This window comes from Ceratotherium simum, chromosome 5 (genome assembly GCF_057802395.1).
Source record: "Ceratotherium simum simum isolate JZ-2026a chromosome 5, ASM5780239v1, whole genome shotgun sequence".
NCBI lineage: Eukaryota > Metazoa > Chordata > Mammalia > Perissodactyla > Rhinocerotidae > Ceratotherium > Ceratotherium simum.
Window position 1 is genome coordinate 70,268,858 of NC_141904.1, and position 25,234 is coordinate 70,294,091.

At 44.9% G+C, this 25,234-nt stretch overlaps 1 protein-coding gene across 3 annotated transcripts in view; it reads right to left on the minus strand.

The window, feature by feature from the left end:
* EIF4E3 (eukaryotic translation initiation factor 4E family member 3) overlaps positions 1-24,789 on the minus strand; it is a 38,936-nt gene extending 14,147 nt beyond the window's left edge. The window contains exons 1-4 of one of the 3 annotated variants that reach the window (XM_087431344.1): positions 24,733-24,789; positions 24,615-24,685; positions 9,634-9,706; positions 382-476 (exon numbers count right to left, since the gene is read on the minus strand). In XM_087431344.1, the coding sequence (XP_087287470.1) occupies positions 382-476; positions 9,634-9,706; positions 24,615-24,685; positions 24,733-24,789 (296 nt within the window). Of the gene's footprint in view, positions 1-381; positions 477-9,633; positions 9,707-24,010; positions 24,103-24,614 lie in introns of those variants that run through there. The other 2 variants (XM_087431342.1, XM_087431343.1) reach the window with 2 other exon arrangements.
* Positions 24,790-25,234: the final 445 nt, after the last annotated feature.

Here is a 25,234-nt window from a genome sequence, read left to right on the forward strand (position 1 = left end):
TCTCCCCACCAGCCTGTAAGCTTTTTCACTCCACCGTCCAGATCATTATTGAACAAATAAAAGAACCAACCAAAATGATGCAACACCCCATACAGAGACCTGCATCATACCTCAGTGTGCCAACCACGACCTATTTACCATGCAGCTGCAACGGGATGCTCAGCGGCGGGACACTGAGGTACCGACTGAGCATCCTGGAGCCCCTGGTGAAGTGGGCAGTGGGCAGGGGCTTGTTTCATAATTAAGTAACAGCTAAAATTACTTTCCAACATGGGGGAGAAAATTACTTTGGCATTCCAATTTGGCATGAAGTAAATATTTTATGAGGTTCACAGCCATTTCCCTCCCACCTTAACCTCAAATTACACGTTAGACACTTACCAAAGTGGTCGCCTCTCTCCTCTCATTAAATGATAACTACATCTCAAAGGCAGGCTAGTCACAGGAGGAATATTATTGTACACACTCCAGAATATCTTTAAAAGAAAAACACTTTGTTTAATACACCCAGTATTGATTTACTATGCCACTAGATTATAAAATTAATGCACTAAAGAAAAAATTAGATTCTCGTTAAGTTCGATCCATTCAAAATAGATTTTTCTCAGTATTCTTTCTAATTTTCTGCTAGAAAATGTAACATAGCATTAAAGAATGTTCCTTGCTGAAGTCGGGCCAAGTTCTATGCTTCAGGAAGCTATGGATATTAAGCAAACATTCCTATGCCAAGCATCTCCACATAAAACTGAGTAAGGATCTTGCTAATGACTCTTCTGACAGGTAGATGGCATCTAATAAAGCCTGTAGTGCTGGATATATGTACTGAACCATTCCTTATTACAGAGACTCTGTCTTCTTTCTAAGCCTAGAAGGAGTCTGTTACCCTTTGGATTGGGGATGGGGTATACAGGAGGAGACAAAGAGGAATCACCTTAGGTGCTCTGTCCTCTTTCCTTTCTCCTTCTAGAAGGAACTGGGAACAGCTCAGCTGCTAAAGTAACAAGGTGCCCAAGATTCAGGGTGTTATTGACTGTATGTTTGTGTCCTCCCCAAATTCATATATTGAAACCCTAACCCCCAGAGGGGTGGTATCAGGAGGCAGGGCCTTTGGGAGGTGATTAGGTCATAAAGATGCAGCCCTCATGATGGGATTAGTGTCCCTATAAGAAGAGGAAGAGACCTAGCTCTCTCTCCACCATGTGGCAATACAACGAGAAGATGACTGTCTGTCTGCAAGCCAGGAAGAGGGCCTTCACCAGAACCCAACCAGACTGGCACCTGATCTTGGACTTCTAGCCTCTAGAACTGTGAGAAATCAACATCTGTTGTTTAAGCCACCCCGCCTATGGTATTCTGTTATAGCAGCTAGAACTAAGTAAGACACAGAGTGGCTGGTAAACAGAAACAGATTATATAAAAATAACAGAGTAATAGTAACAGCAGTAACAGTAGTAGTGCCAGGTTTTGGTCTATGAACTTTTATGTGTTCATGTAATTTATCCTGATGACAACTTCATTAGGAGGTTCAATTATTATCCTTGTCTTCTAAATAAGGAAACCGAGGCACAGAGACTAACTTGTCCAAGCGTCACTGTTTGGTATGACCATTAGGATTAGGATGAGGTTTGAGGTTATGAGAAAGAAAACCCTTCCCCATTTGTTTGGAATGGGCCATAGAATTGCTACGCTGTGAACTCTATGCATAGAATTACTACAGAAATGAAAAATAACAGGCCGTGTTATTAAGTAAAGTAAAGGAGGATTGTCTGGGTCTCCTAGTGGATCTGAGGAGAACAGCACAAGCAATAGAACAATTAGAAAAATGAATCCTAGGGCATCATGGCACTGGTGGAATGAAATTTTATCTTGAATGACAATCCTTATGGGTTGTGTGAACCTGTCTTGTGTAAAAATTAAAGCTGAATTAATTGTAAGGGCAGCAAAAATAAATGGTAAGATAAACTCGAAGACAAAAACTACCTGACAGTAGATTCATTAATTAGAAATACCTTGGCTCCCTTCTACTAATATGGTGCTAATGTAGGGAACAGCTGAAAATAGATTTGAAGTAACAGTAGGTCCTCAAACAGTATGTGTCCTTATGGAGGTACTTACCCTATAAATGGTTTGTTCTTAGTGCAAAGAATAAGATTATCCTAATATTTCAGTGCTGTCTGTGGTGTGCACATGGACAGGTAAAGCTGGAATGTGAAGCCAGGCAGCCTGATTCCAAAACCTGCGTCTGTGGTTTTTAACCACATCCAGTACGGTGGCTGCCTTAGCTTCAGCCTGGGACTCTCGCTATGATGTGCTAATAACTTGTGAGGAATTTATAGATAAGACTATGCTAAACTAAAAATCTCTGCCTTAGGCAAAACCAAGAGGACTTTGGTGTTGACAAACTTCAAGTCTCCTAAAAGGCATCCCAAACCAGAGCACCTGCCCTCACACCCCTGCCAAAGTTCTCGAATCCTGACTTTTTGCCTAGTGTTTGAAGCACCTTGAAAAAAACAAGAAAATGCTTCTCCTGTTCCAAAGGTAAGAAAAACACTCTAAGGATTGTGCTAAGGTTTGCAGCTTTAGAAGCTCCTCTTGAAAACAAAAACAGACAACCGATTTTGTTAGTCTTGGCAAATCAGACAGGAGGAGATTACAGCCCAAGAAGATACAGTGATAGACTTCACTCTGACTTAATGTACTTATTAAAGCACCTCTTTGCCCGTTTGTGCAAGAACACAAAACAGAAGCGAAATATCTGGTGACACCTTGGAAAAGAGTCCCATTAAAGAAGTGCATGGCATGAAATCGGTCTGTTGCCTTGTTGCAAACCTCATCTAATATGTGGAATATTTGTTAGGTATGTATGATGGTGAAACAGTTCCAAGGAAGGAACTGAGCATTACACAGCTCCTTAGAACCTCTTCCTCCCCTGTGGAAGTGAAAGGGCTGTTTCCCTGGAAGCTTGATAATTCATGATCGTATTCTCTGTAACACATTTTTATTTTAGTTGAAACACCTAAATTTTACTATCAAGAGAAGCTTGTAAGTAGATTTCAAAAGCCATCAGACTTATAATTAATTCCATTTGGCCTGCAAACAGTAGATTGGAGTAAAAGAATAACTAAGCACAATGTTTATTAATAATGGTTAAGTGCTTTTTTCAAAAGCCTTAATGTTACCCGAAGGACAAGGAGAGGTAGAAGATCATTCATTCAGACATTTGTGGACACCAGTGAGGAGCAGGGCACTGTGACCAGTCCTTGGGGAATTGAGCAGAATGCATGGGGGGCAGCCTTTGCCCACGGGGTCCACTCCTTGTTGGGTAAGTAAGTTCTTGAGCATCATTCTGGCACCTCCCCTTGAAGAACTGAGGCAGGGCAGATGGTTGTCCAATGGAGTCTTAAATCCAGCTAGACTCCTACCAAGGTTCTCAGGATAACCTTCACAGGCCACATAGCCCTTGAAACCCAAGTTTCCTTCTCTGATACAGCTATTTCATTGGATACTTTAATGATTAAATGTGAAGGGAAGGTGCGTGGTAGGCCTAACATAAGGAAGCTAGGTGTGGTTAGACTCATCAGACAATGGTGACCACTTGATAAATCCCCAATCTACCCGTTCTGATTGGAGCAATTATGCCCCACCTGACAATCTTCTACTAAATAGATAATCATTCATTATTAGGAAAACTAGCAAATTTCTTCCTCAATTTTCTACTGGAATGTTCTGAAGAAGAAAAAAGAATATACTTGAAAATACTTGAGAAGAAAAAATGCCATGTGGTGACAGACAATAAGGTGTAAAACCCAAAACAAATACACCCAGGAAATACACCTCCAAAAAAACCCAAAGCCCAGGATTTCTTCTGAGGGGCACAGCACGTGAAGCAGGAGAGTATTTTTGAAATATTAAACATTTTTGTTCATTATGTATTTCTAGTTGTCTGGGGCTTGCTTCCCACCAACTGGATCCATGGTATTTACAGGGAGGGCAGACGGAGCCTGGAACAAAGAAGGCAACTGCAGGGCTTACTGGATGTTCTTAACTCACAGCAGACACAACAGGCTGAAAGCAAAATGCTTCAGATTTGCAAGAGCTGGGTACTTGAGAGAGAAAGAGAGAAACGGGTTTTGCTTTAAATTCCAAAAGGGCTCGACTTAAAGTGAGAACCAACGTTTGGAGGACTGATCATAGAGAAGACAAGATGAAGGACAGGATGTTAGGGCCGTTGCCACCACACAGGAAGTAAACGGATACCAAAGTCTGGGTTGCGGAGCTAAATGGGGTTCAAACTTTGAGAGAATAAGAGAGAACCCCCCACAAGTTTGGGGAAATGGAGCAGAGCAGTGTGTACCCTGCTTTCTGGGTAAAGCCCACTGGCCTACGTTTCTTTATTGATGTTAATATTTTTAAGTGCACACAGGCTTCACAGAACTGAAGTGAAAACTCAAACAAGTGGTTGGACTCAGAAGGTCATACACCACTTTAACAAAGGGTGATAAACTGTGGAGAAGCGATGAGACAAAGGAAAAGAGAGTCTGGACACCCAGAAGTGGTGAATTGTGGCAAGGGGATATACGGTAGGCAACGGTTGTTGAGCAAGGTTCGTTATGCAGACTCAAGTGATGAGAAAGGAGGAAGCCTTTACAAAGGGAAATTCATGCCCTAATTTCAGGCAGATGGGAGGAGGGCAGAGAGCTCCTCCTGTGTCTGCTGTTTCTCAGTTGCCGTCAGCTCAAAATAATCCTTATGCTAATGTAGCATATTTGGGGATGGCATAATCTGATCCCCTTCAGAAAAGACCAAGTTTTACATTTGAAGTGACTAAATTACTTTTATTTTGCAAGATTTAATCTCCCCCCTCAATCCTCACTCCACCCACACAATGGCCTCCACTGGCAGCAGACATCGAGGATCACAGGTAATCTGACTTCAGTTCTATTTCTACACAACTGGGTTGTGACTATAAATGTTAATCCCATTTACATGTAACAAATAAATGAAATGATAACGAATCCTGTTATACTCGATATTAAGTCTGCACTAGACAGAACTATGAGCTAGACCTTGCTCCAGGTCCTTTTCTCTGTCTCTTCAGTGAGGAGTCTCTCTCTCTCCCCTCAGCTCCCTCTCTTCACCCAAGTGGTTCACTCTAGGTCATACTATCGTAGGACACCACCCACTGTGGGCTGCCCTTCTGTATCCAGGGGAGTGAGTACTCTGAATCAATCTTTCCATCGTTTTCCATTATCAATACTGACCTATAAAACCTCTCTTTCTGAAAGGGACAGCCCTTATTGCCCAAGGATTTGGAAAGCAATCTATTGTCCTAACTTAATGACCTGTAACAGCACCACAACTCCACAACCTTCTGATAAGGGATGATGTCTGGATATGATTGGCAGTACACAGGTACAGAAGGAACATTCTCTTAATTTTAATAGATTGTATATATTTTTTTATGAAGACCTTCTGTTTATGATAAATGATGCTGGGTATCCATTTACAGGAGAAATACGAAGTTTCTGTTTTATGAAAATTTAAGTAAAAAGTCAATTTATGGGAAATACTGGGTAGAACATAGTGCAAGTGGGACACAGTGTGGCAAAATCCTGATGGTGATGACACAAACAACTGAGGTGGGATAGAATGCTGTACAGGAATAAGATTTCAGGGGTGGAATTTTTGGTCTTCTGGTAGCAAGGCTGAAAGATCCTGGGGAGGAGGGAGCCCTCCCTTGCAAATCACATCTGGCAGGTAGCTCTTCATTCTCCCACAGGTAAAATCAGACTTGTTCAGAAGCTGTGTTCTATTCTCTACTGCATCCATTTAGGACATAAAAACACAGGAGAAATGTGGAAAATCTGGAAATGTTTACAAAAGAGTAAAAGTAATCAATGAGCATCTGAGAAAAAACCACATCTAGATGAAAAATGGAATTTTCCAAGAATGGCAGGAAAGTAGGAAATAAATTTAACTCCAAGCAGAGAGAATTACTGTTGGCCTGAGGAGAGTGTCCTCAGCAAGGGTCACTGGGCCGTCTAGAGGCATGCACCTCCTCCACTCCTCAGTCGGTCCTCAGTTAGGAACTCCAAGTGGAGGGAGTTCTGGTCCCAGAGACACGGATGACAGGCTGTTTCCACTGGCTGTTTTGGGCCACTTATCTCTCAGCCTCAGTCTCTCCAGCTCATAAATGGGGATAACAGTTCCTCCCCCACCCCCATCAACATCTCTGATTTGCTGAAGGGCCTCAAACTACAAAAAGACATACTATATCCTTATGTGAAGCAATCATCAATAACAAGATTCCTATAGCTCATCCGAACACACACGGGGGGAGAAACACAGGTAGGATCAGGGATGCGGTTTTCTAGTGCTGACAGAGTGCGAGTTCAAGAATCAACCTACAGTCACAGAATAAGACAGTGGGACAAAAGCATGCCCTCAGATGACTTTAAAATGGGCACCCAGGCTAGTTCTTAAATACTAAGGACTATTCACAGATACTAAGGACACTCACAGGCTGAAATCCCAAAAGTTATTGATAAGTTAAATATGTTTTCATCAGTAGAGGTATGAGCAGTGGGATGATCCAGGGAATAACTGCTTGAAATAAACAGTTCAGAAGTAGTGGTGCACAGTTTTCTGATACGCAACGTGACTGAGGAAAGTACAAAGAGCTGCTCCCATGGAAGTAGGCAAATGATGGCAGATGAGCTTATGATTCTTACTGGGCACTTACTCTGCACTGTTTACTTCCTTGAGCCATTTCATTCTCACAGCCTCATGATACAATCGGTATCATGATTATTTTCATCTTAAAGATGAGTAACAGATACAGAGGAGCTGAGCCACTTGCCCAGGCTAGTAAGTGGCAGATAGGGATACAAACCCAGGCAGTGTAACTATCGTAACACCTTCGTCCACAGGCTCGCCAGTCAACCGGCAAAGCCGAGGGGCAGAATCCAACAACACTTTAGTAAAAGCAGCCAACGTTTGAGGGCTTACTAGCGCCAAGCACTACTAAGAACTACTATATGCAATCTCATTTAACCCTCGCTCAACCTTGAGGGGTAGGCACAGCTATTATCTGTTTTACAGATGAGGAAACTGAGGGGGACAGAGCATCAGATATGACAAAAGTTCCTGACCACTTAAAGCACTGTTTCATTATCACTCCTCTACCCCAGACGCACCCTTTTCCTAATCACTCCCTTGTGAAATTTTAATACCACAAAGAGACTGTATATCTGTTTATAAACTACATGTACATCTGTACTTTATATATAAAAAGAGTAAGATTTTTTTTGCCCCACCAAGAATCAATTTTTGGCCCCAGTGAGAATGTGTTGCCTACAACTTAATGGATCCTTATGCGAGGAGCCTGTTGTGACTCAGGACAGTGGTTCATTTATTAATTTCTCATTCATTCATCCAAGGCTTCAGTATGTATTGACTGAAAGGAACCAGACACAATACAGTATAGTACTGTGTGATTCCATTTATACGAGGTTCGATAAAAGACAAAACGAATGTATGGTATAGAAATGTGAACAGTGGTTGCTTCTGGAAGAGAAGGACCAACTGGAAAGGGGCATGAAGGAACGTTCTGGCATGATGGAAATTTTTTTATCTCGATCTGGGTAGAACTGTTTGCATACCTTTGTCAAAATTTATCAAACTGTACACTTAAGAAATCTGCATTTATTGAATATAAGTGATAAACCAATATAGTTTTTAGGAAAGTTTTAAAGAAAGTATTTCCTAGTATGTGCCAGCCTGGATCCTTTAAATTGGTCCCTGAAGACCCTGTCTAACTTGCTGCTGGATGCCAAGGCTCAACCAAATGCTCTGTTATCATCACAAGGGTCAGGGAAACAAACTCACCCCTTAATCTGACTTTACCAATGTATGCCCTGCAATCCCGAGCAGAGCTCTGATGATCCAATATCATAATGTCATAACGGAGTGGAAAAAGTCTAACCAGTACCTCAAAAAATCAATGGGATCTAAGAACTTCCATACGAGGACAGGCTTTAAAATCAACTGCCTTGAGGTTTATACAATGGCTGCCGGGAAGAGGTAATAAAATCCATAACGTCACACAGGGGAGAAGCGAGGGGAAGCCTTTTCCGGACTCCGAGAGCATTTATCCCTCTGGACAGTAGCCCACATGCTGCCTTGTGACACTGCTTGTATTTGGCACCGAATCATTATTGACAGCAGCACTGTTATTGTGCTTTCCACATGTTTATGTCATTTTCCCAACTAGATCAGAAATGGCTTAAGGTCGGGACTGTGTCTTTACACCCGGCTTCCTGCCCTCAGTGGCTACACAGGGCACCTTACAATCAGATGCCGGGGGCCGCATGACTATGAATACCCAATTTTCTGAACCAGGTATTGGGAGAAGTGTTGGAAAAAAGGATCTTTGTGCTACTTCTGCATGTGACAGGCTGCCTACGAGACAAAATCTAGATGCCAATCGACTGGAATTTCTAAGACATTAGAAGATTTAGGGGCATTGGCTTCTTTTTCTGGCCCTTCTAGAAAATTCAGGACATACAGTCAGTGCAAGTATGAAGCAGCCCTAAAAGCCTTATTCTGTCTATAACAGTGTATTAAACTAGAAAAGGAGAAGAAACTTGATAGAATGTGCTTTTGAAGAAAACAGAAACGTAATCAACTGAATAAACCAGTGTTTTTTTAGAAATGTTCATCATCAAAGTTGGAGAGAGAAAGAACTTTTTTTTTGTGTGAGGAAGATTAGCCCTGAGCTAACATCTGTTGCCAATCCTCCTCTTTTTGCTGAGAAAGATCGGCCCTGGGCTATCCTCTATGCCCATCTTCCTCTACTTTATACGGCATGCCACCACAGCGTGGCTTGATAAGCGGTACGTAGGTCCGGGCCTGGGATCTGAACCAGCAAACCCTGGGCCGCCAAAGCGGAGCATGCGAACTTAACTTCTATGCCACTGGGCCAGCCCCAAGAAAGAGCTGTTAAGAGCTTACATTTGGTGAGAACCTACTGTGTATCAGGTATTCTGCTGAACATGGTATAAATGTTATCTTCTTCGATCCTCACAACAACCCACAGGGGTAAGTGTTATCATTCTACCAATTTTACAGAAATTAAAAGGGTTGATACTTGCCCAATTTAGGATGATAGAATTTGAACGTGAAGGAGGAAACCGGTCTGAGACCTTCCATTTTCAAGCTCAACACTATCCGGCTCTTCCTAGTAACCTGTAACCTTCAACAACCCTGCAGGTGGGTGCCAGTGCCTCTCACAGATGGGAATAGAACTCAGAGAGGGAGCTGGCGTGTGAATGGGGACACAGATAGATGTCCTCAAAACGACACCACAGACTGCCTATTGTGAGGGTCTGCGAAAGGTTTAGGGAGTAGATAAGTTTTAGCAGGTCACCAAGAGAAGAGCAGGCCACCTGGGAGTGTGCTCAGCCGGCCTCTGGGGTAGACCTAGTCAAGGGCAGCTGCACCAAAATGGACGTGAGAGCCGAGGTGAGGGCAGAACCCTAGCGGGGCTGCAGGCACAGTGGCAGCTTTCAGGCTGGGTGGTTAAGGGTCCGACATAGCCCATGTTACTCAGGTGCGTCCCTCTCTCGATCTTACCTGGACTGTGTGCACTGTGTAGATTTTCTTCAGATTTGATGCGCACTCAGCAGCTGTGGCACCAGGGAGGGATCTGAGCAAACACAAGCAAAAGGGCAAGAAACAAGCAAAACAAGCAGTCAGTGTTCATGAGCCAGTCCACAGGGCAGGTCTACAGGTCTTCATACAAAGCAAAGAACTGGGCACTTCTAGGATGCTATTTAGAATTTATAATGTGAAATTCTGACTTTGTGAAGTCATGTATTTGCTTCTCCTAAAAATAAGCACATTTATCCTGTGGAAATTTAATTAATAAAAAAGAGAAATGTAAGTAAAAAAGGTATTAGAAACCTTCAAATCACATTTTAAAAAACACTAAAATAACCTTGCAATAACCAAGCCTTTTGCCTAGGACTTTGGACAAGAAACTGCGCATATTGTACAGATGACAGTGAAAACGCAGGGTCCTGACCTGGTTATAAGTTTGAAAAACTTAATTTCCCGGTGGTAAATATTCATGAACTCCTGAGAAACAGAGTGACCTTTTGCCAACTTTAAGAAAACATGATTACTAGAAGTCAACTTTAGTTTCACCTGAATTTGCATGTGTTTCCAAACCACTTGTCTTTAGAAAATACTTCCAGTTACCTTCTCCGGCTGATTTAATTAGCTCTGCTGAACTTTGCTGTCAGAATACATTAATCTTTAGTTTGCCATATGTTCCACTAGATGGCAACATACTACTGGTTTATTCACCAGGAAAAAACCATGCAATACCACTAGCTTTACCCAGCACCGTCTCCTGGGACTGGGGGTAACAAGACATAGGCTCATAAATCCTTAGCGTGAAGACTCTCAATTCCTGCCACCTTTTCTTCTCCCTAGACTGAATTAGCAGTTCTTGCTCAAGAATGTTGGGGTCCAGTTACGTCAGGCCTAAGATGAAAATTCACCACTCAAATAATGCTTGAAAGCCCCGTGTCTGGTTGTTACGTGAGAAATGAGGCTTGCTGCGAGGAGAAAGTACTGGCTCACAGCTGACCCACTAGGATCTGGAATCTATAAAAGGAATGCTCCTTTACCAGCCACTGACCCTCAGAAACACAGTCCCTAGGGAACCTCAAGGTGTTGAATTTTCTGGACAGTCATTAAACCATTGCACACTAGAGATGTGCACAAAACTCACCTAGCTCAGAGGTAGGGAGGATGGCAAAGCAAAGAACCATGCCCAGATGTGGGGTGGGCATGAGGCACAAGAGCCAGGGCTCTACAGACTATATTCCTGGAACTACACATCAGTGAATGCTCCCTGGTGTCTAACCAGAATATCAAAAATGCATTTCTGGATACAGTTCCCTTGCTTGGAGGTCACTAAGGAAGTACAATTATGGACTAGTTTGGGGGCCAAAAGGGGACCCTCATTGAGTAGGTGAAGTCTGATAAATAAATCTACCCTAAAGCACTGGGTTTACAACTCTTTTCTAGTTGTTTATAAATATGCTGGACATTGTTTTTTTAAAAAGTCAATCCACAATACCCATCATGATTGCATTTTGTTGCCAGACATGAAGCCTAAGATAACTATGTTGAAGAGTGTGGTGAAGAGTGTGGTGAAGAGTGAGGTACTCAGTCAACATCTTGCTATGATGTTAGGACAGTGCCTGGGTCCGCGACACATCCATCAGTCTGTCTGGATTCCCTGGGCTTGGTGGTACTCAAGTATGGACTAGAGTAAATATTAATTACCATTTTTTTTTGTGTGTGTGAGGAAGATTGGCCCTGAGCTAACATCTGTTGCCGATCTTCCTCTACTTTGTATGTGGGTCACCACCACAGCATGGCTTGATGAGCGGTGTAGGTCTGCGCAGGGGATCCAAACCCGAGAACTCTAGGCTGCCGAAGCAGAGCATGCCAAACTTAACCACTATGCCAGCAGGCCGGCCCCTTAATTAGCTATTTAATGCAGGTTTTATGCTGTTTTGGGTTTAAATTGTAAAAGGATGGGGGGAAAAAACTAGAAAAAAATAAAAACAAACTTTTTCTGAATAGATTTTTCACATCAACAATCTATTGCTGTTATATGAAAATCTTCTGGCATTTATTCCAATACTGATTTTTCTTCCTCTGAAAAGTTTAGCTGACCTCTCCATCAAATATGTCCAGCAAAAATATCCCTGGATCACCCAAAGCACACAGGAGAGCATATACAGGGCTCCTTCCTTATGGGGTGGCTGTTAGGGTCCAAAGACAGGAAATGTACTTTGCATTTCTTTTCATTTTTAAAAATTAGTAAAATATGAAATATACAGTTTTAAAGTTACACCTAAATTCACGACAGTTTAGAATGAGTAAAATCTGAATGTTCACCTCGTACAGCATTACATCAACTTAAGCAAATACAGTGTGAGGATAACACCATTTAACCTAGAAAAAAAATCACTGATAAACATTTGCTTTACATGCCTCTGTCTCCAAGTTCTGGTCTTTTACTCATATTCTGCAGGCGACCAATATACAAAGTCATTTAGGTCCTCTCAGTTTCACTGTCCAAATTTTTTGAAGAAATCTAGTTTCCAGAGTCCAAGAGAGGGCTCCAGAACAAAACGACAACTAGGTGATGCTCCTCAGTGTAAGACAACGATGTCAACGGCTAAGACGTGTAGACTGAGTTCTTGCTAGTGCCACAAGCGCTCCTTTCATTCCAGCACTGCATCCTTGCAACCCTCCTTATGCTGCTGTCAATATTATTTCTCACCATTCTATCGGTGAGCAAGCCAGGGCTTAGAGACGTTTGGTAACTTGCCCAAGGCCACAAAAATCTGATTTGAGGGGCCGGCCCGGTGGTGTAGTGGTTAAGTTTGCACCCTCCGCTTCAGCGGCCCAGGGTCCACAGGTTTGGATCCCGGGCGCAGACCTATGCACTGCTTATCAAGCCATGCTGTGGCAGACGTCCCTTATAAAGTAGAGGAAGATGAGCACAGATGTTAGCCCAGGGCCAATCTTCCTCAGCAAAGAGGAGGAGGATTAGTATCAGATATTAGCAGGGCTAATCTTTGTCACAAAAAAAAAAAAAAAAATCTGATTTGAATACAAGTGACCTGTCTGAGATTTCCTGCTCTTTCCCCCTGACTACTCAACTGACCAGTCAAGCCATACACACATTTACATTTTTTAATGGGGCTTTGCAGTTGACTCTTGGTGTGTTCTCATCAAAGGCACTGTTTTTAATGAATCCCATTTTTAATACAAGATTGTGTCCATATAACTTTCTTAGAACAGTTTTTCCAATAGAGCAGGGTAGAGAAGGTCCTCACTAAAACCAACAGGATCGCACTCAGCGACAGCTCTATTCTGATTAACATCTGATACTGATGCATTGGTGTTTAAAAGGAAATGTGCCAGGTTCTATGGAAACTCAGTTTCCTAATTTCTTAACGGAGGAGGTTGGATTCAGTGATCTTAAAAGGTTTCTTCAGGCTGTTGGACAGTTTTATGAATATCCAGGTTTCAAAGTAACAAAACAATACCGTAAGAATTTCTGACGGTAGTAAATGGTTGGCTTGGCCCACGCAAGGAACAGCAATCTTCTGCAAGCCAAATCTGATTCCAACAGTCACTGAAAAACACCATAATGCCTAAACCTCATGCCTGGACCTCGGACATCTTTAAGAAGCAAAACTGGGTCATATCCACAGCATCAATTTTAAAAGGGCAAATAAGCTGAGATTATTAAATGATCTGTCTTGCAAACAGGTCAGTCTAAACTGGACTTGCTGATTCAAAGTTGAACCAGAGGCTGTATCGTCTCCTGTTACTGTTTCTTAAAGCAGCAGTGCTGCTGCTAAAGGCAAAGCTGCAGCCCTGGCAGCAGACAGCCACACCCCCTCTTCCCTGTTACTCCAACAGATAGTTGTAGCAACTAGAAGGTAAATGTTTGTAGTGGATTTCGATGGAAGAAACATTTTTACTGGTATCACATATACAGTATATGCTCACATCTTTAAAAAATCTTTTTATTTCATTCATGTTACAAACCTAAACCTCCCAACGGAACCCTAACCAAACCGTCTCTCTGCAGACTTAAGGTGCCATCTGGGGGTGATGCTGCCCCCAAGGCGACATCTAGCAATATCTGGAGACATTTTTGGTTGTCACAACTAAGGGGGATGCTACTGGCATCTAGGAGGTAGAAGTAGGGCTGCTGTGGCACCTCCTATAGTGCACAGGGCAGCCCCCTCAACAAAGAATTATCTAGTCCAAAATGTCAATGGAGTCAATGCTGAGAAACCCTGCCACAGACATGTAACAAATAGTCTCAGAGTACTTATAATGTATTTAATCAACACAGATTCATTGCACACCTCTTTTAGCTAATGGGGATACAGCAATGATCATTCTAGACAAAGCCCTTGTCATGGAGTTTACGTTCTAGAACTGATACCCCTGCTCTCTGAATTCCCCAGACTCCTGAAGATAAAGAAACAATGTTTAGATCCTCTTATTGGCCTGGGAGGGAGGAGTTCGGAGAGAAAGCTGAGAGGAATATACACACTGTCTACGACCATTCCTAACAGGAGATACAGCCAGAGCTGTGGAAAACCATAGAACCAAGGAATCAGGACCTATTTTCACATTCTCTGAATTTGACGCTCCTCTCCCTCAGTATACAGCTGAGGACACAGCAATGGAACAATAAATACCCCCTGGATGGATCAGGTTAAGGAGTCTGAATTTTTCCACCAGGAGTTTCCCCTCTGATTTAATGATATTAATGTAATAATGGCATCTTTTTATCGAGCATGTAATATATAAGAGGGTTTTGCATATATTATCCCTAATCCTTACAGCAATCCTACCAAGCTGGTATCATTATCCCCACTTTACAGTAGGAAACTGAGGCTTAGTGAGCCTGTTTTTAAGTAGCAGCTCTGGGTTCTTTTCCTGGTCTGCCTGGCTCTGATGTCTATGATCCTCCTCTTGCATGAGGACGCCTCTCAGTGTAAACCAGGCAGTCACTGTCAGCATGGGTGGTCACATACAGCACATCTTATGGCGATTCCTCTCTCACCCCTTCTTAGATGATCTCCCATCTTGGGCCCACCCACTGCTCTTGCCTGTCATTCTCTCTGCCACAGCCATCTAGCCACTGTTGGGAGGGGGCAGAAGCAGAAATGCAGGACAGAGTTAGATGCCACCAGAACACCTGGCAAGAATGATACCCCAAAATATGATACAACGAAGACACTTCAGGAAGAACACATCTACAGGTCATCATTCTCTGGGGCTGGACGTGGGAGAAAGATATTTACCAAACAAATGCCACAGATGGGCTGTAGCAGGAAGGCAGGAAAGCAGAGGGATTAAGAGGATGGTCTTTGGAATTAACAGACCTGAGTTCAAATCTCAGCTCTGCCACCCACCAGCTGTGTGACAAGCCTGACCCTTTCTGACCCTCACTTCCCCTCTCTCAGAACATCGTTTCTAGCCCATTGCTTTGCTAGTTCAACTACAGGAGCTAATGCTATAAAAAGCATTTACACAATGCCTGGCATCTAATAAGCAATTGTTGCTGATGTCATCATCCTCATCATTATCACCATGAGCAGAAGAACAGGAACAGAGGAGAAAGCAATTAGAACTAAGAGACACCAAGTACATTTTCTAACCTGTGGGACAGAGAGGTAAGAATTCTAAGAAGTCTGTGAGAGTTGCACACAGAGCTGAGAAACTCCTCCATCCACCCTTGGAAAAGAAAGCCTGTCAGGTGCCAGACTCTCTGGGCCTGAGGCCATAGCTACAGCAAGGGCTGCTTCCACTCAAACTTGGCTAGTTCAGAAGCTGTGATGGATGAGGCAGAAGTAGGAAGGGATCTTCCAAGGTCTGCCAAGTAGATGATTAGTGTAAAGATGTCAGGGGAGCTCTTAATGTTACTTAACACCAAAACTCCCAACTCCAGCTTTATATATTACTCCTGTACGTCTTCAACTTAATAATGGAGTAACAAGAAATGCACCTTAAGATTCTCTATGTAAAACTGGTTAAAATTCCTTTTCATTTGGGGAGTTAGGAGAAGGCAGGAAGTCAAATAAGGTTGGACCAACTGTTCTACTTAAATGGTTTCCAGGCACCTAAGCACCATTTATATGCAAAACTTTAATGTGCTATTTACAAATCATCTTTACTCATTAAAGCAGGTCCCCAGAATCTCCGCAAGACAGAACTCTTTCAGCCCAATTTAAGTCTGAAATGATTCAAAGCATTTTATCCTCTCTCTTATTCAAGAAACACTTACTGAGTCCTCAGTAACTGAAAACACTACATATCATGTGCTACATGCATGTACTACCTCAGTTTGTCCTCATTAAAACACGATGAGGTAAATAATGGTTGCAACTCCACTCTGCAACCTAAGATGGCAAACTAAGTCTGAGGGCAGTAAGGTGACTTGCCCAAAGATACACAGTTGGTTAGTGGCAGAGCTGGGACCTGAACCAAGGTTTGCCTGGCAACCTTGCTCTTAGTCACCAGCCTAAACTGAACACTTACTGCATGACCCACACTCTGGTGCCATGAACACAACTCTGCACCAAACACAGTCCTAACTCTCCTGCAGCTTGCAATCCTCAATTCAGACCTTCCAGTAGTCCAAATGTCTTCTCCATTAAACTCCATCCCAAAAGATAAGCTGCAGGTTAAACTCATGGATAAAGTTGATGGGGACAGAGGCCTTTCTAAATACCTAAGGAAATTAACTGTTAGCTGGCTAGCTCTTAGTGGGCCACACCACCACTTACCGGCCACCTGGATACCTGGAGATGCTTCTTACAAAGAAGAAAAGCTTGAAAAGTTTTCATCAAACCCTACCTGTATCCTTGCCACTCAAAGTGTGGTCCATCAACCGGCAGAATCTCCTGGGAGCTTGTTAGAGATGCAGAGTGTCCAGGTCCATTTGACACCTGCTGAATCCCAGGTGATTCATGTATGTATTAAAGTTTGAGACGTGCTGGCCTATGTCATCCAAATCAAGTCACCATAAGAAATGCTAACCATTGGGGAAGTAAAAGCTAATGAACTATAGATAGCATTATAAGAAAAATGTAAAAATCACCATTCTCACAGATGCTTTTGTGTTCATCACCCAAAGAGATGATCAAGATGGGGTTATTATTAAATGTGAAAGACAAGCCTATAAAGGCACTTAAATATGGGTTTTTAGGCAGAGCTCTCTTCTTTTCTCTGCAAATTCTGAAGCAGGGTATCCTTGGCTTAATTATCTCCTGTGAAATGGGCCCTTGGTTTCCTTATTTGTGAAATTTAATCATAGGGCCAGCTTACCTCTCAAGTCCTGTGAAGCTCCCGTATTTTAGGATATGGAATATGGGAGAACTGCATCCCATTCCTTGTTCATATTCACAGGGAAGCAGTGTTCAGCGGGGTTAGGGATGCCAGTGCTTGGGGTTACACAGTCCTTAATTCAAATCCTGTTTCTGTTCTATATTAGCTGTGTGACCTCTCTGTGTGAACTTACTTCTCTGGGCCTCAATTTTCTCACCTGTAAAATCTTGCTGTTACGTCCTACTTCATTGTGAGGATTTTGTGGATAATTATGTACAGCACTCAGTCCAGTAACTAGCACACTGAAGCAAATGGTAGTTAATATAAAAAGGTTAAAGTGGAAAAAGACACTTAAAACTTTATGGTGCAATATATAAAACATGGCACAATATATCCATGTATGGATACACATGCCCAGTGCACACACACAATAAATGGTTGGTGAAAAATTGAATGATGACAATATTCCCCCTTATATGAGAGATCATTTCATTTCAGCCAAGAGAACAATCTTAAGGGGGAAAACTTTAAAGCTAGAGAGAAGTCTCCTAAAAGCCAGTCTTCTTGTTGAATTTACTAACATCAGGCTCAGCCACCAGAGGGAAAATCGGCACAGGCCCAGTAACATGACAAAGGGCGCCGCTTGTCTATCATCCACTCCATTAAAGATGATTTCATTTTAATTATTTTTAGATAGATCTGTGGCTTGCGGCTATACCAATTTCTTGTTTGCGAGTCACATACAAAAATGGTCCAAGGACTATTATTAACAGTTAATAATGCAACCAGTGAAACTGTCTACATAATCTAAATGTTTTATTTTTGCATATTTGTTTATTTGATTTTGATTTCTCTCTGCTTCCATCTATTGTCACTCCTAGTCTATAAGCTCCTTGACAGTAGCAACTGGGGTTCTTTTCATCTTGATATATAAGTAATCCTTCAGAACATGGGGGTTGGGTGAGGAGAAGTACAACCATGTGCCGCATAAGGACGTTTCCATCAACGATGGATGGCATATACAAGGGTGGTCCCATAAGAAGTATCGCGTAGCCTAGGTGTGTAGTAGGCTATACCATCTAGGTTTGTATGAGTACACGCTATATGATTTTCACACAATGATGAAATTACCTAACGAAGCATCTCTCAGAATGCATCCTTATCATTAAGCAACGCATGACTATAACAGTGTTAAGAGTTACAATAGAACTAAGTAAGGCGACATTTTGAACCGTCATCATGCCAGATAACTAAAGTCTTGCCAGCTGCCTTAGGTTTGGAAATAAGTAAATGGCATCTGTAATATTAAAAGTAGGAAAATATATTTTTTGAGCAGCTAGTATGGGTAAGGACTAGTAACTTTTCTGAGTGAAGACATTTAGCGCCCTTAGGACTGTCTGTAGGAAACAACCACTGAGCCACAGCTGGAGAGGCTGTGAGCCCCCAGGTCAGGGCGCTGTCAGATCTACCCAGACACCTTTTGCCCCGTATACAAAATAAAATCCCGGGCCATTAAGAGTGCCTGTGGCTTCAGAAGGGCAAGAAGGTAGGAAAAAACAGGAAAAGTCGAGATGGCAGCCACTCTCTCCCTATCAACTATAGCCTTCCAAGCAGCCTCCTCCACTCGCCTAGTCCCAGTAGGCCACTCGATGAACAAGGATGACTTTGGGATCCTCTTTGTCAAGTCTGGCCCTGCCTCCCCGTATCAGATTTGTTATTATGGAGCACATCACTGGAATGCATTTGAAAGCATCACACCCTGACAGGTGGGTCCCTCTAGAACTTGGTATATGCGGAACTCTTCATTGATGCTATTGAAGCACACGGCACGTGAGACACCCCTCCTGGGAAGCTCAGGCCCATGTTGTCATCATCTTTGCATTCTCAGCACCTAGAACAGTGACTGGCAACTATATGCTCAATTAATCTGATCAATAATAGAGCAATATTCTCAAGTTTTGATGCCTAAGGCATTTGTTACAAAGGCACATTCCACCGGGAGGTCTGACTGAGTAGGTCTGGGGCAGGGTCCAGAGCCTGTTTTTAACAAGCACAGCCGGGTGACTCGGATGTTAGTGGTGGGGGCTGCACTTTGAGAAACTCTGGCTGAGTGGAGCTAAACCCTGATGGGGTGGGGCTGGCGAGAGATATACATGATGGCCCACCTTTGTGCCTAAAAACACAGGACACAAATACTCACTAAGCACCTACTACGTGCACTGTAATGTGCAGTCCTGGGAATCAGAAATGAGGCGGTAAGAGTCTCCCCGTCAAGAGGGAGGGACAGAGGAGGCATCAATGATCCAAAATACGAATAGTGGCCTATAAAGAAAAGTGCTGTGGGAACACAAAGCGGGTGAGCTTCATCCTGCCTGGGTCGGGGCCTATTTAAGGACAGTTACAGAGCTGGCGTCTCAGCAGGGCCCTGAAGGGTGCATGGCAGCTTTTCAGGTGGACTAAAGGAAGAAGGGCGTCCCGAGCAGAAGGAACCCCATGAGACAAATCTCAGAGGCTGGCAAGTCCGTGGTTTATCCAGGCAAAGAGCCAGCAGTCTGCTGTTACCGGAGAGAACGGACAGGCCAAGTGGTATTCTGGAGTTGGGGAGAGGTAGGTGATAAGGCTAGGAAGGAGGTGGGTTTCATATTAAAAACAGCAATATAAAAGTTTGTATCATAATCTCTAAGTCTATGGTTTTCACTTTTTTTGTTTAAAGCTGGAGAATGCTCCTGTCAAATTATAGTGGCCCACTTCTAAAAACAAACAACAACAAAACCAATCAGTGCTTCTCTGGTAAAAGTAGGGGTGGAGATCCAGAAGCCCACCTGACTGGAGCACACAATTCCACAACAGAGGCACCCTGAGGTGGTAGAGACAGAGAGGCAAAACCCACTACCATGGCAGAGAAGAGGGGCAGGGGAGTTTTGGAATGACAAGATCAGGTGTGGTCTGGAAGGCTAACCCTGCGAGCCCAGGTGGGGGATGCCTGGAGGGAAGAGCTTGGGGGCAGGTAGGCTAGTCTGGCTAGAGAGGACCAGGGCCTGCAGAAGGAGGGACATGGAGATAGAGACAGCTTAGGCTTGGAGCAAGTTTTCCAATGATGAATCAACAAGCTGAAGGACAGAACTGGGTGGAGGAGGGTACTTGAGAGAGAAGAGGATTCAAGGACCAAATGGAAATTTCAACTTCGGGAAATCTGTAGGTTGGTGGTATTGTGAACCAGTACGTGGTAGGTAGTGTGTGTCCAGAACTCAGGAGAGAGGTCAGGGCTAGGGATGCAGATTTGCAAGTGATAATCAGAGTAGCATGAACCACTACGGGAGGATGGAAAGTCACGGTGGGTAGAAGTCAACAACTAGCTACATATGTAGTGCAGGCTGACTTGGGCTAGGCTCTGATCTAGGAGCTGAGGACAGAGCAATGGGGAAAAGAACTCTGTGAAGCTTGCTTTCTGGTGAGAGAAGAGTAGGCAAATGGTGCTAACCCAATGGAGAAAAGAAAGCCGGGTCAGGGACGTGGGGAGTGTGTCAGGACGTGTGTGCCATTTTGTATCAGCGGTCAGGGAAAGCCTCGCTGAGAAGATGACACTTGAACAGAGACTGGGAGAGGAAAGTGCAGGCCTAGCAGATGACTGAGGGAAGAGCATTCCAGGCAGGAGGGACCATTGGTGGGAAAGGCCCACGCTTGGGATGATGGAGAAAGAGCAAGGGTCCAGTGAGCTAGAAGGGCACGGGCAGGAGGCAGAGTGACAGGGAGAGAGAGGGAGACGTACTGTGCAATGTGTACTGGGCAGGCAGGAAATGCTGCAGCATCTCATGGGCTATTATAAGCACTTCAGCTTTTTTTTGTGTGTGTGTGAGGAAGATCAGCCCTGTGCTAACATCTGCCAATCCTCCTCTTTTTTTGCTGAGGAAGACTGGCCCTGGGCTGACATCCGTGCCCATCTTCCTCCACTTTATATGGGACGCTGCCACAGCATGGTTTGCCAAGCGGTGCGTCGGTGCGCGCCTGGGATCCGAACCGGTGAACCCCGGGGCTGCTGCAGTGGAGCACGTGCACTTAACCGCTTGCGCCACCGGGCCTGCCCCTTCGGCTTTTGCTTTGAGTGAAACAGGGGGCAGAGAAGTGACATGCTTTAACTCAGGTATTAAAGGGACCACTTTGGCTGCTATGATCGAGTGGACTATAGCAGGTAAGGGTAGGAGCAGGAAGGGACCACTTGGGCTGCTGTGATGGGAGTGGACTATAGGGGGTAAGGGTAGAAGCAGGAAGGGACCACTTGGGCTGCTGTGATGGGAGTGGACTATAGGGGGTAAGGGTAGAAGCAGGAAGGGACCACTTCGGCTGCTGTGATGGGAATGGACTATAGGAAGAGCAGTTAGGATGCTTGTGCATTGATCCAGGTGACAGAGGTGGTGTGGTCCAGAGGGTCTAGAATGCAGGTGGTGAGAATGAATTGGATTCTGGATACATTTTAAGGGTAAAATCAATAGCATTTGTTGATAACGGACGTAGGGCAGAGGGAGAAGGATGGGGAAGAGGAGAGAGAAAGGGGGGAGATGAGGAGGAGAGAGAGTCACAGACGACTCCAAAATTTTGGGGCTGAGCAACTGGAAAGATGGAGTTGCTGTTAACTGCTCTTATCTGAGATGGGACAAACAGAAGAAGACAAGTTTGGGAGAGAAGCTAGAGAGGTAGTTTGGCACATGCTGAGTCTGGATATGCATTAGACACCCACATGGAGACAGAGAGGAGGAGCCGGATGCACAAGTGTAAAGTTTTGGGAAACACCAGCATATAGATGGAACTGAAAGCCCTGTGACTGGATGAGATCACTGGTGTGGAAGGGGACAAGAAGAGGCCTGAGGACTGAGTCCTGTCGATAAAACTCAAAGGAAAAGGGGTCACCATGAGATGAAAACAAAGCACTCAGAGATACACAAGGCCCCCAAGAATCAAGACAGGACATGGTTTTACATTTCCAGAGAAAGCAAGGAAAACTCTTCATCCTATATTCCCAACCAAAATTACTCCCAAATGCTTAAATCCTCAGCCATACCGTCTAATTTTTTAAAAACCTAATAAGAACTTATTGGCGTTTTCTATTGAAAACACAAATAGCTCTACTGAGGGGCTCTCCACTTCATCTATGGAAGGAATGAATTTAGGTTGCTGGCTTCCTAACACTGAATTCAGACAAGCTGCTCCAGGACTCTTGGGGGGTTGGAGGGTGGTTGATAATTTGGGAACATCGAATAACAATGTTAGTAGTTAACATTTAAGCACTTATTCTATACCAGACACCCATGTTGATCTTTTACATTCATTGCTCTTCAGAACAGCCCTATGAGATATACCCTATGATTATCCCCATTTTACAAGTGAGGCTTAGGGAGGCTAGATCACATGTCCATCATCACATGTAGTCTGGAAGGTAGGACAGGCCAGGAGGTAGGTGGCAAATGAGAGTTTTAAGTAGCAGGAGGCCTTTGGATGCTTTGGAACTCAAAACTGATGTCATGGTGGCAGACATCAGCTATGCTGGGATGAAGGTTGCCTTGGAGGGCTCTCCTGAGAATGTTACCACTCTCCCTAGAATCTTGTTTCTTGGGGGGGAAAAGTTACAAATGAACCTCTAGAACACAATATGTTCACAACTCCCAGGGTATGAGGGCAGACTACCTAAGTGTAATGGACTCCTAGAGAAGTGGAGAAAGTTCAATAAAAGCTATGGGATGAGTGATCAAACAAAATGAATTCATATGTGCAATGTTGGAACTGATTCTAATTTCTAAATTAATACAGGCATTTCTAGTTAAGATTTGGACACTGTGGCAATAACATATTTCATTTGATTACTGGCTTTCAGAGAACAAAAACATGCAAATAACACAGTAGGAAAGCTATAGTTTGTGTCTTCATTGCAGTTACTGTGTTCTTATCTTAAAAGACACCAAATATTAAAGTTGTGTGTTGTTATGTAGTATTAATATCTTAGACCATTCTTAAAATGTTGTGCCTGTAAGTAGACTAATTTTTGACCTGTTTAAAAAGAAACTCTCTTAATACTGTTTCCACCAGGCAACAGTACCCACAACTTAGACCAGAGGTCCAGGTTTAAGACATTTAAAACAGATACCAGGTAACAACAGTATTTGCAGCACACCTTGAAAACCAAGACAGAGGATTTCACTCTGCTCAAGTTTGCCAAAACCATTCTTGTTATGATAGTAAAATGCTCTCTTAGTATCTCATAATGAAAGTGAAAATGTTTTGAAAAACGAGATTCACTGTATCTCCCCCACCCACAACTTCTTTGAGTACCCGGAAAAGACACTGGCTCCAAGTGTCAATTCTTATAAACGGATGCTCATTCCAACAGGAAGAAAGGAATGAGTTTGTCTTCCTAAAAAAGATGAGTATCGCTTTTAAAAAATTTTGCAGGCACCTTATGCAAGGCCTTTTAAGACCAGATTTGTGTCTACGAAACAAATTTCACAGAAAACTGTCACATACATTTTCTCCTAACACTTAACCATAGTAGATACAGTGTCATCAAAATTTCCATAAGTTCTTGGGACAACCTTGAGGTGTCATTGTTGGGCACCCACTGCGTGACAGATACTAAGAAGGGGCTTTGCATTCATCCATTTATTCATTTGTCAAAAATTTCTTGTGCTCCTACTATGTACCAAGCACAGTGTTAGATACTAGGACATAGCAAGGGTCAAAACAAGTCCCTGCTCTTTGGCCCCTAACAGAGGACAAGTGTTGAGGGATTGAGAAAGACTGAAAATAAACAGATTCGTACATAACACAATGCAGTAGCATTAAATATTATTAAGAAAACCAAGGGAGGGCAGGATAATACAGAATGATTGGAGGGTGGGGGTGTGCGAATTTAGATGCAGTCGTCAGGGAGGCATTTCTCAGGAGATGGCACCTGAGCTATGCCCTGAGAAAGCTATAATTGTGCCCACTTTACCGACAAGGTGAGGTATTGCTCACCACTGAGTCCCCAGCACCTAGCAGGCACGTGGCTCCACAGTAAGTGCTCAAGCAATACCTGCCCAGTGGATGAGAAGACTTCAGAAGTGTCCACGGCAGCCTCGGTGGGGCCTGGGGGGGAGGCGCCCGCTGTGCCGTAAGAATACCACCGCCGCACATTTCCCAGGGGCCTGGTCAACTTTCCCGAGCGCTGTCACAGCGAAGGTCGTGTCCTGAGCTTCCCCAAGAGCCCCGGGAGGTAAGCAGGAAGCATCACTCTCCCCACTTTGCAGCGAGGACCCGATTACCCCCGACCGGCCCCCCGTCTCCCACCGCCCGCGGGCATTCTTCTCTTGAAGGAAATAAAAGGGGAAAGTGCCGCCGAAACTTTTGGGGCTGCGCTTGTCCTCTCCCGGCCGGGAGGCGAGGCCGCCGAACAGCCGCTCGCCCCGGCCCCAAGCTCGGCCTCCGAGCCGGCTCCGCGCCAGTGCCGGGGCGCACGGAGGGCCGCGGCGGCGCGGCGAGACCGGGGTCTGAGCCACCGCGCGGCGGGGTCGGGGGCCGGGCCGCCCGAGCGCACGGGGTCGGCGCCGCGCGGAGACAAAGCGGCGGGCAGGGGCGGGCGCACGGCGGCGGCCGGGCGGGCGCCGGGACCGGACGCGACGGGCCCCGCGCCCCCTCACCTGTCGAGCCAGAAGGTCCAGGGCGAGTGCAGCGGGACCCCGCCCGGCTCGGGCTGCAGCGCCGACAGCTGCTGCAGGCCGAGCGGCGGCGCGGTGGCGGCGGCGGCGGCGGCGGCGCGGGGTCCCGGCGGCTCCCGGGCCCCGGCGGGGGCGCGGCGGCCGGGGGCATCGCCATTTTCTCCGCCCGGCCGGCGGACGCGCGGACCGCGGGGCGAGCTGCGGCTGAGTCACCCCGGCCCCCGCCCGCCCGCCCGGCCGCCCCGCCCCGCCCCGCCCCGCGCGCGCCCGGCCCCGCCCCGCCGCCCGCCGGGCCTGGGAACCGCGCTGCGGGGCCGCTGGGGACACGGCCCGGCCCCGGCCGCCAAACAAAAACAGCCGGCCGTCAGCGGGGTCGGTGGCCCATTCGGCATAGGCACAGACCCCGGGAACAGGGGACCGATGGACAAGCCAGCCGGAGGGAGGGCACAGCAGAGGCCAAGGATGGATCCGCGGGCTGTGGGGGTGGGGGGAACACAGAACAGGTGAGAGGGCTGGTTCTGCAGCCAGACAGGAGGTCGGTGAGATGGATGGGAGGCCTATAGAAAGATGGAGGGAGGGATGGATGGACCAGTGGATAGTCT